The sequence below is a fragment of the Mustelus asterias genome, chromosome 8 (genome assembly GCF_964213995.1).
Source record: "Mustelus asterias chromosome 8, sMusAst1.hap1.1, whole genome shotgun sequence".
Taxonomy (NCBI): domain Eukaryota; kingdom Metazoa; phylum Chordata; class Chondrichthyes; order Carcharhiniformes; family Triakidae; genus Mustelus; species Mustelus asterias.
In genome coordinates, this window is record NC_135808.1 from 82,970,343 (window position 1) to 82,987,331 (window position 16,989).

Below are 16,989 nucleotides of genomic sequence, written 5' to 3' on the forward strand. Positions count from 1 at the left end.
GAATTGGAGGTAAATTTGGCCACACATTCTTAGGTGTATAGGGAGTATAGTAGGGGGCTGAGAACACAGCCTTGTGGGGCACCGGTGTTGAGGATGATCGTGGAGGAGGTGTTGTTGCCTATCCTTATTGATTGTGGTCTGTGGGTTAGGAAGGTAACAAGGAACTATCAGTTTGGGACTTGGATCTTTTAGTTGAAATATGAACCCATCACTGTGAATCCCAACTGTTTTCCTGAGGTAAAATCTCACATCCTGTCAGAGGATAGCACCTTTCACACTGCGCATGCTTGGTGTGTGAGGCCCTGATTGGCTGGCGAGGAGCTGTCGGTCTTTCCGGGTGAACCGGAAGTTCGGGTCAGTTTGTTTTTGGAGATTGGGTTGAGCGGATTGCCCAGTGAATTTGGCCGCCCCTCCCCCCACCCTTACCGGACACGGGCGGCCATGGGGGCGGAGAGTAGCACGGCCCGGAGCTGCCGACTGGAGGAGCCGCCGGTAACTCTGCCTGCCGGTCTCAGCGTGTATCGGGCGGTGCTGGAGGAAGAACAGCCGGTGTCCGTGTTCGTCTATCAGCGGGGCAACGAGGAGGCCGTCAACAAGGCAGCGAAGGTGAGGAGGGAGGAAGGTAAACAGAGGAAGGGGCAGATGGGGAGGAGGGGAGCATGAGGGGCAGATGGGGAGGAGGGGAGCATGAGGGGCAGATGGGGAGGAGGGGAGCATGAGGGGCAGATGGGGAGGAGGGGAGCATGAGGGGCAGATGGGGAGGAGGGGAGCATGAGGGGCAGATGGGGAGGAGGGGAGCATGAGGGGCAGATGGGGAGGAGGGGAGCATGAGGGGCAGATGGGGAGGAGGGGAGCATGAGGGGCAGATGGGGAGGAGGGGAGCATGAGGGGCAGATGGGGAGGAGTGGAGCATGAGGGGCAGATGGGGAGGAGGGGAGCATGAGGGGCAGATGGGGAGGAGGGGAGCATGAGGGGCAGATGGGGAGGAGGGGAGCATGAGGGGCAGATGGGGGGGAGGGGAGCATGGGGGGCAGGGGAGCATGAGGGGCAGATGGGGGGGGAGGGGAGCATGAGGGGCAGATGGGGGGGAGGGGAGCATGAGGGGCAGATGGGGGGGGAGGGGAGCATGAGGGGCAGATGGGGGGGGAGGGGAGCATGAGGGGCAGATGGGGGGGGGAGGGGAGCATGAGGGGCAGATGGGGGGGAGGGGAGCATGAGGGGCAGATGGGGGAGGGGAGCATGAGGGGCAGATGGGGGGGGAGGGGAGCACGAGGGGCAGATGGGGGGGAGGGGAGCACGAGGGGCAGAAGGGGGGAGGGGAGCACGAGGGGCAGATGGGGGGAGGGGAGCACGAGGGGCAGATGGGGGGGAGGGGAGCACGGGGGCAGATGGGGGGGGAGCACGGGGGCAGATGGGGGGAGGGGAGCACGAGGGGCAGATGGGGGGGGGGGAGGGGAGCACGAGGGGAAAGGGGTGGCACAGTGGTTAACACTGCTGCCTCAGTGCCAGGGACCCGGGTTTGATTCCGGCCTTGGACGACTGCCTGTGTGGAGTTTGCATATTCTTCCCGTGTCTGCGTGTGTTTCCTCCAGGTGCTGCGGTTTCCTCCCACACTCCAAGGATGTGCAGGTTAAGTGGATTGGGAGAGGGAAGAAGGAGGACACGCATTATTCACGACTTCAAAACATCGGCTGTAAAATACATTTTGTTCAGTAATTTTGAAGTACAGTCTCTCTTGAAATGAAGGAAACGTGGCATTCAATTTGCCAACAGCAAGGATCCATTAACAGCAATGAGATAATGATGAGATCTATTTTAGTGCTGTTTGTTGAGGGATAGATATGGACCAGGGCACTTTGGAGAATTCCCTTACTGAATCAACCACCTGCTGTACCATCAACATCCAATTAAAAAGGAACTGTGAGCATTAGAAACAAAAAATACCATAATGCGATTATCCCATAATTATGCTATTTTGGAACAACCTAAAATTTGGTTACCCAAAGTCATTTTTCTGGTGTTTCTCATTTTTTAAGCAAATTTTAAATGTATATCCTTATTAATACAAAGTAAAATAATAAAAAAAGGTCAAGCATCTTGGTCTTGGACAACACTGGGTTTCCAACATACTTGTTGAAGGAGTGATAGGACTGGAGTTTATATCTTTCCATTAAATTTTTAAAATCTCAGATCTTGCATTCTGTGAGAAGATAGGTGGAGCCTTAGTGTTTCCAGGATTGGGTATGGAAGAAAATTAAACACCAGTCATCCCAGAAAACTTCCACATATCTTTTCATTGATACATATGGAGCAGTTTTGCAAGAGTCTTGGGTGCAAATTTTACTTGATCTTCCTAGCCAAAAAAAGTTATAAACTGTGATGGGAGATCTCAATTACCAAAATTTAGGGGAAAAATCATAATTAACTTTGCAGTAAAATTTTTCCGATACTTTATCATTGCAACCAAGACATGGCTCCCTTACTGCTGTTTGCCCTGTTTAAGCTGCAGCGTTATGATACTTGGCTCAAAACATTATATGGGCCTCGGTAGCAGGCACTGAAAGGTTTATTTACAGGGCTTCCTATTTTTCCCATTGGGATTCATCCTTTAAAATAAACGGATACATCAGCAACAACTTGCGACGGAATTTAACTCCAATCACATAACATGGGTCATACAGCGAAAGATTTCAAGTTGGTATAAGGGAAGGAATGGGGGGTTTTTTTCAGTTAAAAGTTGTTACAAGTTTGGTAAGAAAAAAAAATCAAAGATCATCTATTATTGAGTCATCAGAAACATAACATTTAATCCAATTAAAATCTAATCCATGTCATGGCTACAAATCATCAGTATTGGCACAGTTCACAGAAGTAACCAAAGAAAAACAAAGTCCTTTTGTGGATGGTTGAAATCTGAAATAAAAATAGAAAATGATGGAAATGCTCAGCAGATCTGGCCGCATCTATGGAGGGAGTAAGTTAGCGTTTTAGATTGATGAGTTTTCATTGGAACTGTGTTGGTAAATGATGATTAGTCTTTTGTCTATCATTATGCCAAATGCATAGTGTAACTTAGCTATGGAGGTATCAGATTTGAATTTGGATAACTGGCGTCACTTGACTTGGAGGAAGTATATTATGTTTTCTTTGTGCAGAGGAAATTTGTAAGCATCATTTTTAGAGTGAGGAAATAATTGACTTTCCCATAATAGCAATAAAATTAACCCAGATTGAGAAACTGTGAGCTCTGTCTATGGTTGGAGCAAAACTGGTGTGTGCCACTTGAAGCACTTATTGCTCTTAAACAGAGCTTTGCTATAGTTGTTTTGCAATTTTTTAAAAAGTATTTCATCATTGTATGTTTCAGCATCTGAAAACCTTACGTCACCCATGTCTATTGAGGTTCTTATCAAGCACTGTTGAAATCGATGGAATCCATCTGGTTACTGAACGCGTGCAGCCGCTTCATATGATCCTTGAAGATGTCTCCGCAGATGAGATCTGTGCGGGAATCTTTGACCTCCTCCAAGCACTCATCTTCCTGCATGACCGAGTAAGTACGTAAATAATTTGAGGTTAGCAGTTGTTGAATTTAGCTGAGATAAAGTATCACTGCCTTATTTGTGTGAAAACCAAATTCTAATTTGTTCTTGGGAGATGTCGCAATAAAGCTGCCCATCTTTAGTTCCCCAGAGAAGGTGGTGCATCTTCTCCTTGCAATCCTGGTGGTGATGGTGCTCCCAAGTGTTTGGTTGGGGAATTTCAAAATTCTGACCCAACAGTAGGGAAGGAATAGTGATGTAGGTTCAAGCCCAGATGATATGTCAATTTCGAGGAGAACTTGAAAGTTGAAGGCATTAGCATGGCATTACTGCTATTTCTTTTCTCAATGTTAGTAGTTGTAAGGGAAATAGATGATGTTGCAAATGAGTTTTGATGCATCTTATAAATTACTCTGCAACTACAATATACTGCTAATTGTGCAGGTGGGTACTGAGTCTAAAGGTAGGCTGACCAATCAAACTGTTCTGTTAAGAACAGTGTTGCAGTTGCTTTCAACTAGGCAGGTGGTGAGTATTGCATCATGTTGGTGACTGAGTTTTGCAGATGGTGGAATGGCTTTGACAAGTCAGTTGGTGATTCTCTTGTTTCAAGACTATCTAGCTTCTGATCTGCTTCAGTAATCATGGTGTTGATATGGCTGATCCATGATCCCATGATGTTGATGCTGAGATGTCAGAAATGAGTGTCCTGTTGAAGGTCACTGGAGTGGCTGTTCTTTCCTCTTGTTTGTTCTCACCTGAGTGAGAGTTGTCATTTATATTAATGATTTTGATGAGAATATAGGGAGCATGGTTAGTAAGTTTGCAGATGACACCCAGATTGGTGGCATAGTGCACAGTGAAGAAAGTTATCTCCAATTGCAAAGGGATCTTGATCAATTGGGTCAGTGGGCTGACGAATGGCAGATAGAGTTTAATTTAGACAAATGTGAGGTGATGTATTTTGGTAGATTGAACCAGGGCAGGATTTACTCAGTTAATGGTAGGGCGTAGGGGAGAGTTACAGAACAAAGAGATCTAGGGGTACATGTTCATAGCTCCTTGAAAGTGGAATCACAGGTGGACAGAGTGGTGAAGAAGGCATTCGGCATGCTTGGTTTCATCGGTCAGAACATTGAATACAGGAGTTGGGATGTCTTGTTGAAGTTGTACAAGACATTGTTAAGGCCACACTTGGAATACTGTGTGCAATTCTGGTCACCCTATTATAGAAAGGATATTATTAAACTAGAAAGAGTGCAGAAAAGATTTACTAGGATGCTACCGGGACTTAATGGATTGAGTTATAAGGAGGGATTGAATAGACTTAGACTTTTTTCTCTAGAGCATAGGAGGCTGAGGGGTGACCTTATAGAGGTCTATAAAATAATGAGGGGCATAGACAAGGTAGATAGTCAATATCTTTTCCCAAAGGTAGGGGAGTCTAAAACTAGAGGGCATAGGTTTAAGGTGGGAGGGGAGAGATACAAAAGTGTCCACAGGGACAATTTTTTCACACAGGGTGGTGAGTGTCCGAAACAAGCTGCCACAGGTAGTAGTAGAGGCGGGTACAATTTTATCTTTTAAAAAGCATTTAGATAGTTACATGGGCACGATGGGTATAGAGGGATATGGGCCAAATGTGGGCAGTTGGGATTAGCTTAGGGGTTTTAAAAAAATAAGGGCGGCATGGACAAATTGGGCCGAAGGGCCTGTTTCCATGCTGTAAACCTCTATGACTCTATGGTGTTTATGTGGTGCAATTGTTCTCAATGCAATCTGTAGGCTGATATAACCTTTAATATTGGATGGGTTGTAAGTGTCTGAAGGCTGAGGAATAGTAAGTAACAAACACACTGCATCATCATAAGGATCTTCACCCGAGGAATGCTTTCAATTATAATCTGGAGTTGAGATTGACTAATGACAACCACAAGTGTTACCCTTTGCTTAAAAGTTTATTTTATTAGTGTCACAAGTAGACTTACATTAACACTGCAATTAAGTTACTATGAAAATCCTCTAGTCTAGCGCCTGTTTGGGTACACTGAGTGAGAATTTAACATGGCCAATGCACCTAACCAGCAAATCTTTTGGACTTGTGGGAAGGAACCGGACCCGGAGAAAATCCACACAGACACGGGGAGAACGTGGAAACTCTGCACAGACAGTGACCCAAGCTGGCATTTGAACCCAGGTCCCTGGCGCTGTGAGGCAGCAGTGCTAACCACTGTGCTACTGTGCCCATGACTAGCTAATTAACAGTTTTTCTCCTTTTTACTCCTTACTAAGCTCTGTTTTGCTGAACTCCTCTGTGAGATTATGATGTTGACAGAAGTGCTTAAATTTTTCTCAGGGCAATATTTGTAGTATTCACACATCCTGTATCTTGTTTTAGAGCAGTTTGACTCCCAAGTGTTGGGGGTTTTAATTTTCCAAAATTCCCTAGATTCAGGGAAGGTTTCATTAGATTGGAAAATTGTAAATGGTAAGTGCTTTATTCAAAAAGGGAGGGAGACGGAATGCAGGAAACAATATGGTGGTTGGCTTAATATCTGTCATAAGAAAGATGTTACCTATTATTAAAGATGTTTATAGCAGGGCAAAAGGTAAATTCAAGGTAATCGGGCAGAGGCAACGTGGTTTTGTGAAAGGAAAATCATGTTTAACCAACTTATTAGAGTTCTTTGAGGAAGTATCGTGCTGTGGATAAATGGGAACCAGTGGATGTACTGTACTTAGATTTCCTCTAGGCATTTGATAAAGTGCCACATCAAAGATTATTGCAGGAAATAAAAGCTCATAGTATAAGGGGTAATATATTGATGTGGCTAGAAGATTGACTGGCATCAAGAAGCTGAGAGTAGGCATGAATGGGACCTTTTCAGGTTGGCAAAATGTAATGAGTGGTGTGCCCCATGAACCAATGTTGGGACCGCCACTGATTACAATTTATATAAATGACTTGGATGAAGGGACGGAAGGGTTGATTGCCAAATCTGCTGATGACATAAAGATGGATAGGAGAGCAAGTTATGAAGAGGGCATGAGGTTGCAAAAAAGATATAGATAGGTTAAGTGAGTGGGTAAAGATCTGAAGTATAATATGAGAAAATGTGTAATTGTCCATTTTAGCTGGAAGAATTGAAAATAAATGCACATTATCTAAATGGTGATAGATTGCAGAGCTGTGAGATTCCGAGAAACATAGGTATCCTAGTGTATGAACCAGAAAAGGCTAGTGTGCAGGTAAGTAATTAGGAAAGCTAATGGACTGTTATCATTTATTCTGAGGGGAATTAGGTCAGTTATGTTTCAATTGTGCAGAACACTACTGAGACCACATTTGAAGTACTATGTACGATCAGACACTTTATTTAAGGAAGGATGTAAATACATTGCAAGCAGTTCAGAAAAGGTTTACCAGGTGAATACCTGGAATGGGTGGGTTATCTCATGAGGAAAGGTTTGTATCCACCGGAGTTCAGATGAGTAAGAAGCGACTTGATTGAAATGTGCAAGATACTAAGGGGCCTTGACAGGATGAATGTGAGAGGATGTTTCCTCTTGCGGGAGAATCTGGAATTAGAGTCACTTTAAAATTAAGGGGCCGCCCATATAAAACAACAATGAGATGCAATCTTTTTCACTGAGGGTCGTAAGTCTTTTTCAAACTGGGGTTGAAGCAGAATCTTTGAATATTTTTACAGCAGAGGTGGATAGATTCTCAGTAAGCAAGGGGATGATAGGGTATTTGGGGGTAGGCAGGGTGCAGATTGCACTTGCTATCATATCAGCCATGATTTTATTAAATGGAGGAGCAGGCTTGAGGGGCTGAATGGCCTATGCCTGCTCCTTGTTCGTATGTAAGGTAATCAGGTAGGGTCAATATGGTTTTGAGAGGGAAATCATGTTTAACCAATTTATTGGAGTTCTTTGAAGTAATAACATATGCTGTGGATAATAGGGAACTGGTGGATGTACTGTAGTTTTCCAGAAAGCATTTGATAAGGTGCCACCATAGGTTTTTGTGAAAAATAAAAACTCATGGTTTCGGGGATAACATATCGACATGGATAGAATGGCTAACTCACAGGAAACAATAGACCGTCTTTTTCTGGTTGGCAAGATGAAACGAGTAATGTGCCGTAGAGATCAGTGCTGGGGCTTCAATCTCTTAGAATTTATATAAATAACTTGGATGAAATGACCAGAGTTATGGTTGCTCAATTTGATGATGACAAAGATAGGTAAGAAAGTAAGTTGTGAAGAGACATAAGGAGGCTACAAAATGATATTATTAGGTTGAATGGGCAAAGATCTGACAAATGGAGTATAATGTGGGAAATTCTTCATTTGGCGGGAAGAGTAAAAAAGAAACATTTATCTAAATGAGAGATTGCGAAGCTTAGAGATGCAGCGGGATCTTGGTGTCATATTGCATGAATTGAAAAAGGTTGATGTGCAGGTTTAGCAAGTAATTAGGAAAGCTGATGGAATGCTATTTACTGAGGGAAATTAAATACAAAAGTAGGGAGGTTATGCTTCAGTTTCTTTTTATTTGTTCCTTGGATGTGGGTGTTGCTGGCTAGGTTGGCATTTGCACATCCCTGAGGGCATTTAAGATTCAAACACAACGTTGTCGATCTGGAGTCACATGTCGGTCAGACAAGGTAAGGACGAAAGATTTCCTTCCTTAAAGGACATTACTGAAACAGATGGGTGTTTGCGACAATCAACAATAGTTTCATGGTCATCATTAGATTTTAATTCCAGCTTTTTACTGAATTCAAATTTCACCATCTGTCATGGTGGGTTTTGAACCTGGATCCCAGAACATTACCCTGAGTTTCTGGATTAGTGGCAAGAATACCACTACACCACTGTCTCCCCTTCTATAGAGCATTGGTGAGACCACTTCTGGAGTACCATGCTTCTGGAGTACCATGCACAGCATTGGTCTCCTTATTTAAGGAAGCATGTAAATCTGTTGGAAGTAGTTCAGGGAAGGTTTGGCAGGTTGTCTTATGCGGAAACATTGGACAGGCTGGAAACATTGGACAGGCTAGGCTTGTATCTGCTGGATTGTAGAAGAGTAAGAGGTGACTTTAATGAAACACTTAAGATCCTGAGGAATCTTGACAGGGTGGATGTGAAAAGTATGTTTCCTCTTGTGGGAGAATCTAGAACTAGTGGTCACTTTTTAAGAATGAGTTGCCCACTTAAGACATAAATGAGAAGAATTTTTTTCTGAGCATCCTGAATCATGGAAGCAGAGTCTTTGAACATTTTTAAGGCGGAGGTGGATAGATTATTGATAAGTAAAGGGGTTATAGGTTATTGGGATAGGCCGAAATGTGATGTTGAGGTTACAGTCAGATCAGCTACGATCTTATTGAATGATTAGTAGGCTTGAGGAGCTGAGTGGCCTAGGCCTGCTTCTAATTCATATGTTCGTATGACTTGGAATTTGGTCAGTCCTATATCAGAAATGTTCTGTCCAGTTTCAGTATTTTGGCTCCCATTGTTCTTAGAGCTTTTTTCCACTGCAAACTTCTTTACTTATTTTGTTTGGATGACACACCTACTGTTATTGTCACATTGTTCAGTGTAGTTTCATGCAAACAAACCCTTTTATCACAATCCGTCAGATAAAGGTTTTTTCCCATACAGGTGTTTCTAGATCCTTGACAGATGCATAGTTCCCTGGTGTGGTGCTAGATTATACAAACCAAGAAGATCTATTATCCTCCAGAATGTGCTCAATTTGCTGATCTCAGATTGTGCTTCAGCTGGTCTCAGCCCAGAGTGGAAAATGCCAACATTTCTGTTTCTGATCATTTATCCAGTGGCTACTAGAGTAAAGGACTTGTGTGGTTTAAATCAACATCTAGCTCAAATTTATAGCACTGAATAGTTTTCCAACTCTCATCCTCGGTGCAGAAATGACATTTGAGTCAAGTAATAAAGGAGAGAAAATGGCAAATGTGGGACTAACGCTCCTTTTAAACAGGTCATGTACTTTATCTGTGGTTAGTGTAGCAAGTTAACTTTTTAACTTTACAGGAAGGTGGTTCAGTTTTTTTAAAAACAGTTTCAAAATGAGATTCCAAACCTTCATGGGTTTTGTTAGATCCACAATATGGAACTTTAAATCTTTTTTTATCTGAACATTTAGTTTCCCCCATGCCATTTTAAATTCTCCAGTCTTCAATAGCATTCATTCTTTGTTAATATTCCTCTGATTGTAACTGGCCTCTGTTCTGAGTCCTGTTTTTAGAAGACAAAAGATTGATGATGTAGGTTGGTACTGAAAAGTTTCCTGGGTTGCCACTTGTCTAATATTGCACCAGATAGCTTGGTAATGGATAGAGGAAGAACATGAGTTGCACTGAAAAGTGAAGGTCAGAGTGGTGGATGTCATCATTTATGACATTGTTTTGCTGTTTAATCTGTGTTATCGTTTTGCAAGAAGCAGAGATCTATGCACAGAAGCGTATTATAGACAATTATGTTTTTAGCCAAACTGAAATGTTACAAAAGACATTAGTTGGTCTCTTGTATTACAGGGAAAACTGAGCCACAATAACATATGCATTTCGTCTGTGTTTGTGAGCGAGGATGGTCACTGGAAGCTGGGAGGAATGGAGTCCATGTGTCAGTTCTCTCAAGCATCAGCTGAGGTAAAACTTTTATTTTGGTCCCTTCCAATTAGCCAAAAAAACTTTTTAATGTTACAGAATAAAACCTGAACTGTGCAGTTCCTGAAAGTTCTTTGAAAATGTTTTTAAAATGTTTTTATATGTGCTATTTCCTCATACAGTTCCTATCCAGCATCATGTCATTGAGAGATTTGAGTGGTATTGCTCCTGAGGAGCAGGTATGTCCATAATTATGAATACAAGCACTGTTTCAATTTACTTTTAAACAAACCTAAGACTGTTTTTGTAACAGTATGAAATTGCAGGATTGGTTGAGACATATTATAGCATTTTAACTAACAACCACGATTTTATTAGATCTATTGATTCTTGTGTTGCTAGCATCTTAATAATTAAACAATCCTGACATAGAATTTGCAAGGATAAATGACACCACATTCAATGCAGCTAGTTTTTAAATAAGTACTTTCCTGAAAAGACTGAGGAAAAAAAGAAAAAGTGCTTTTCACGTCCTGCCAGCCTTTATTCTACTTTCCTGGGCCATTGTTTCAAGCACCATTAGCTCCCTTCAACCACTAGTTCCCGTCCCCAACCGTCCTGCCCAATAATGACCCGTAATGGATAAGCCTAAATGGCAAGTGTCAGTCAAGATCACAACAGTCAATGCCAGACTCTGTTGGGACACCCGCGAACGCACACATCCCTTTCTTTCTTCTCACCATGCAGTGCTCTGCACCTGCCCCTATCCTCCCATATTGTCCTCCTGATCCTGGGGATGTTGAGGCCAGGCATATCTTCCCAACTACCTCGGTTGAAAATAGCTTACTTGACAGAAATAAAGAATTTGCTTTGTGATTTCCCTTCTGTTCAGTATAACACTGGGCATTGCACTTCTTTACTGACAAAACACTACAACTAAACAAGTCCTACCACCATTCTTCAAGACCGTGTTCCCAAAGAGAGGTCCTAGGAAAACGGAAGTCAAGTGACTATTTGGGTACAGTTTCAAAGAAAGTAAAGCCTGAAGTAACAGGAGAAAGGTTGAATGAATTAAATGATGAAACTGAGACTAAGATTAAGCTAATCATGTGACCAAAACAAGATAACTCAATGCATGATGTGCTTTATATTTTGACATCTGTGGTATAGTAAGGTTGCTTTACTTTTGATTAGTGTATCAGTCTTCTAACAAAAAGCACATCTGAAACCAATACAAAAAATTCTGAAATTGCTCAAAGTGAAGCAGCACCTGTGGAGAGAATAGAACAGTTAATGTTTGAGTGCAACACCTTTGTCAAAACTCTGCAGTTGATTGTTGTCCATTACATCACAAAATAAATGCCGAGATCTTGTTACAGATTATGGTTCTGGAATATCCCCAGCGTGTGTTAGGTTGTCGGGAAGGTAATGTGTGCCATTATTGAATATTGCTCATGTAAAGTACTTAAGTGTTGTCTCAAGTATCAGCCTGATTTCAGTGTCACTCAGAGATTGGGCATAGGATATAATTTAAGGGTTTCAGTAGGTAGTAATAAAAGAAAATGACTGTTGCAAACTTATTTTGTCCAATTTAGTCTGCAGGTTTTCAGATTCTTCCCAGTTCGCACGGACATGCTCGAGATGCTTACTCATTTGGGATAATGGTTGAGAAACTCCTTCCATTGCTTAATGATGTGGGTAAGAGTTTCCATGCTGCACCTTTCAGTGACCATACACGATACTTACAATGGATATTGCTGCTGATTGTCAACTAACTACCAGATAAATTCTATGGTCAATTCAAGTAATTATTTTTCTTGGGTAATTTGTTTAGGTCTTTTACTGCTATATTAGATGTAGCTTCTTTCAGAAGATCATGAGAAATAGGAGCAGGAATTGGCCATTCAGTCCATTGAATCTCCTCTGACATTCAATAAGATCATAACTGATCTGCTTGTAGTCTTAACTGCATTTTCCTTGCTTTTCTCTCCCCCTCCGGCCATAAAGTTCAATCCTCTTGTGGATCAAAAACATGTCTCACCTGGCCTTGAATATATTTTATAACCCAGACTCAATTGCTCTCTGGGGAAGAAATTTTCAAGAACTAAGAGAAAATTCCTCCTAATATCCACTTTAAATTGGAAGTCCCTTCTTATTATTCTGTGTCCCCATTACTAGGTTTGCCATCGCAAGGGGCAACACCCTCCCAGGATCTACCCTGTCAAGCCCCCTCAGAATCTTTTATGTTTCAGTAAGATCACCTCTCATTCTTCTCCAATGAATACAGACTGAACCTGCCCTACCTTTCCTTGTTGGACAATGCCATTATCTCAAGAAACAGTCCAGTAAACTTTCTCTGATCTGCTTTCAATGTATGTTTATCAGTCTTGAAGAAAGGAGACCAAAACCGTACATAGTATTCTAGGTGCAGTCTCATCAATGCCCTGTATAACTGCAGCAAGAAGTTTAACAACACCAGGTTAAAGTCCAACAGGTTTATTTGGTAGCAAAAGCTACACAAGCTTTCGGAGCTCTTAGCCCCTTCTTCAGGTGAGTGGGAATTCTGTTCACAAACAGAGCTTATAAAGACACAGACTCAAATTACATGAATAATGGTTGGAATGCGAATACTTACAACTAATCAAGTCTTTAAGAAACGAAACAATGTGAGTGGAGAGAGCATCAAGACAGGCTAAAAAGATGTGTATTGTCTCCAGACAAGACAGCCAGTGAAACTCTGCAGGTCCACGCAACTGTGGGAGTTACAAATAGTGTGACATGAACCCAATATCCCGGTTGAGGCCGTCCTCGTGTGTGCGGAACTTGGCTATCAGTATAGCCAATACACATCTTTTTAGCCTGTCTTGATGCTCTCTCCACTCACATTGTTTCGTTTCTTAAAGACTTGATTAGTTGTAAGTATTCGCATTCCAACCATTATTCATGTAATTTGAGTCTGTGGCTTTATAAGCTCTGTTTGTGAACAGAATTCCCACTCACCTGAAGAAGGGGCTAAGAGCTCCGAAAGCTTGTGTGGCTTTTGCTACCAAATAAACCTGTTGGACTTTAACCTGGTGTTGTTAAACTTCTTACTGTGTTCACCCCAGTCCAACGCCGGCATCTCCACATCATAACTGCAGCAATACATCCTTACTTTTATACTCCATCCCTTTGCAATGAAGACCAACATTTCCATTTGCCTTCCAAATTACTTGTTGTACTTGGATAGAAACTTTGTTTTTTTTCCCTCTGTCATCTTTGTGCAGTTTGTTTTTACCAAAGTTGCATGATCTGAGTGCTAATGTTCAATTGTTGACTTATTTCTATAAATTCCCTTATCATTTGAATAGACTTTAATTTATTATCCACTATGCATGTTATAGATAAAAGTGGATGAATACTGGAGCTATGGTATGAAATGCAATGGAATATAAAAATGTGCAGGACAATGGCTGACAATAAATGGGCTGCGTGCATATAGAAATCATAGAATCCCTACAGTGCAGAAAGAGGCCATTCGGCCCATCGAGTCTGCACCGACCACAATCCCACCCAGGGCCTATCCCCATATCCCTACATATTTACCCGCTAATCCCTCTAACCTACGCATCCCGGGACACTAAGGGGCAATTTAGCATTGCCAATTAACCTAACCCGCACATCTTTGGACTGTGGGAGGAAACCGGAGCACCCGGAGGAAACCCACGCAGACACGAGGAGAATGTGCAAACTCCACCCAGACAGTGACCCAAGCCGGGAATCGAACCCAGGTCCGATGTCTTATGTATGTCTTAATTGTATCATAACTTGCATTTGTGCAATGCACTTGTGATCAATTTACGAGAAGGAAAGAAATGTTAATCAGGAAACTAGAAATTAAAGCTTCTGGGGAACTGACAAGACAAAGCATTTTGAAGCAAATTGATATTAGGAGATAAGTGTTCTAAACTGTAGTATTGAGCAATAATCCAACATCAAGCAACATTAGCTGAGGGACTGGAGTTTGAGACTGAGAAACATCACCTTTATACATGCTGAAATGTGGCTGCAGAGAATTTACATGAAGATTTTGAAAGTCTGTATGCTTTTGGTTGAAGCTTCTGAAACTTGAGCACAAGATTAATAAAGTGCAGGACTTGAGAGGGAAAATTTGAGTTGAGTTCTGGATTAACTGAAGTAAAGGTTGAAAGGGAGCATTTGATAATTCAATTCTCACCTGAAGTTTTGGCAATGGAGGAAAGAAATGCAAGATTAAAGTTTAAACTATACCTTAAAATTCTTCATTGAGTGCGTGTTGAAAAATATTTTCTGTATTATGATGATAGAGCAAGGGAGTGGGACTGATTTGGATAACTCTTTCAATGAGGCACAGTGGGCCAAATAGTCACATTCTGTGATGTTTCATTCAATGATTCTATAACTCAGCAGGAAAAAATATTCATCTATAGTTATGTGGGCAGCAGTAAGAAACATTGGGTGAAGGACAACTAGCATATTTCAATTGTTTTCACCATTGTAATGTAGGAAACACGACAATCAATATGTACAAAGCAAGGTCCCACAAACAGCAATGAGATATTGACCAGTTAACCTTTTGTTTGGTGCTGGTGATTGGAGGATAAATATTGAGCAGAATGCTGATGACAATGTAATAAACGCTGACATTGCATGGACTCGGATGACAGCAGCTGATATTTTATTCTCATGCACTATCCAAGAAGCATCCAAATCTTTTGTATTCTTTAAATGAGGTTTATTGACCTGTATGTGCTTGGCCTTTAAAAATGAGAAAACTGAGCTGCAAAAAGAAAATATTTGCATTGTAGTTTGATTGAAAGAACCTTGCTCCATAAACTGTAATGTGTAAACCATTCTTTGTGGAAATCTACTGTTTGATTCTTCGGAAGCCATTCACACTGAATTCTGTGCATTAGCGTGCAAAGCCCATGTTTGAATGTTAAATTGTTGCAGTGAGTGGAGGTTCAAGGTTAATGTGCCTATCTTCTAGTTGCAGAACATTTGTTGACAAGTTTTCAAGAAACCTTAAAAGTTACCCTCTTAAACTCAGATCCTATGCAACGGCCATCTTTACAGAGTTTGCTATCTCATGAGTTCTTTAGGTAAGTGAAGACATCTTTAAGTTCCTCCTTAGTGATGGTCAGTGCAGTATGAGGGGCGTGAATTAAAGTTTAAATCTATTGCTACTTCAAATAATTTGTTTGCCAGTATGAAGCAGGAAGTAATTAGACAATTTGTGCTATTGTGCCTCATGAGATCTAATTCAAAACCTTAAGAATATATATACCTGAGAGACTGGGTTTTTTGTGTACCTGATTGGCTAGTGATGTTGTCAGACCTTCAATCTACTAATGCAAACATTCATCTTCAGTGTGGCAAAGAAACCAGAGATTAAATATGCTCAAATGTATCAGGTTTGTGCATTGAAATCCCAACAAAGTACCTGAATTGTAAAATAGTAAAATGAGAGAGTAAAATGATATTGCTTTCAGTAAACATATTCATACTGCTAATCAATGTTTAGATTTCTGGTTCCTAACACCTTGAAGAGGTAAGTGATTTTCATGAAATGCTTGCATGCAGACCAGCACAGTGGTGAATCTGCAACTCAAATTCAACTTCATGTAGGTAACAAAAGAAAGAAACACTAACTTCACTGGGCTCATTCACCTACCGTCTATTTGCTTAATGCTCAATATTTCCTTAATATAGCACACTCTTGAATTGGTCCACCTACTTTGTGAACCATTCTCTTAGGATTCTAATGAGTATTCACCTGTTTTGAATTGCTTTCTGTAAAATACTAGAATGATATCTGCTTAGGTCCCTCAGAATATTTTCAAAATTTGTGTTTATTTGTGATACTTTGTTATTCTGATGAATTTGATAGAGCCAGGGTCATGGCACCTTGGATAGCTTCACAGTATTAGTGATTGTAGATGAGAAAAACATGTCCCTGATCAAATGAATCTTACAGACTGAAGCATTTAGTTGATTTTTGGTACTAGTGATTATAACAGTCAGTTAATAAATGCTGTCTCTCAACAGCAGGAACGAGTTCTTGGAAGTTGTCAATTTTTTAAAAAGCTTGACACTAAAAACCGAGGAAGAAAAGAATGAGTTTTTCAAGTAGGTATTCTGTTTCTGTTACTGAATTCTAATTTGTAATAAATCATACAACAGCTACAAAATGATCAGATCCTAACTATTACCTTTTAAATATGTTGAACAACTGAAGGGTAGACAGTAACAATAAAGGGAGCGGATGTTAAAACCGTGCCACTGGTGCAAGTAACAGGAATTTCCACAGAGAAAGCTACACCAGAAAGTGAAACTTGTGAGAACACTATTGCCACTAATGCTTTTATAGTAGAATAGATAGAACTGAAAAGGGTTATAAGGAGTTTATATTGGAAGGGGAAGTCACTCCTTTTTTGTCCAAGAAAGAGCCGAGAAAAATTGTTACCCAGGGAGATAACCGGTTCGGCTCAGAGATCAATGTTAGCAAAGGTTTTGAACCTTTCTTCAGAAAGTTTGCTGGATTGGAATGTTTTAATACAGGATGTTGATGGGGAAGGTGTGCTTTAAGTAAATTTAAATTGTACTCTGATGAAGAGGTCTTATGTAATTGGAGTTGCTCTAAAATTACCTATTAGAAATGTAGACTTTCTATTGGGCAGTGAGATGGTGAGCTGTATAGTTTCTTCACAACCTGGGATAGGGTGTCATAGTTCTTAAGTTGTTCCTGTGAATAAAGTGTGTGAAGAAAAACAGCACAAAAATCCAGT

General features: G+C 41.1%; 1 protein-coding gene across 3 annotated transcripts in view; it reads left to right on the forward strand.

Annotated features, from left to right (window-relative positions):
* The first annotated feature begins 348 nt into the window (after nt 1–348).
* scyl3 (SCY1-like, kinase-like 3) overlaps nt 349–16,989 on the forward strand; it is a 35,870-nt gene continuing 19,229 nt past the window's right edge. Inside the window, exons 1-7 of one of the 3 annotated variants that reach the window (XM_078218386.1) lie at nt 349–606; nt 3,368–3,553; nt 10,112–10,225; nt 10,366–10,422; nt 11,779–11,881; nt 15,192–15,303; nt 16,250–16,330. In XM_078218386.1, the coding sequence (XP_078074512.1) occupies nt 442–606; nt 3,368–3,553; nt 10,112–10,225; nt 10,366–10,422; nt 11,779–11,881; nt 15,192–15,303; nt 16,250–16,330 (818 nt within the window). In that variant the 5' untranslated portion in view covers nt 349–441. The remainder of the gene's footprint in view (nt 607–3,367; nt 3,554–10,111; nt 10,226–10,365; nt 10,423–11,778; nt 11,882–15,191; nt 15,304–16,249; nt 16,331–16,989) is intronic. The other 2 variants (XM_078218387.1, XM_078218388.1) reach the window with 2 other exon arrangements.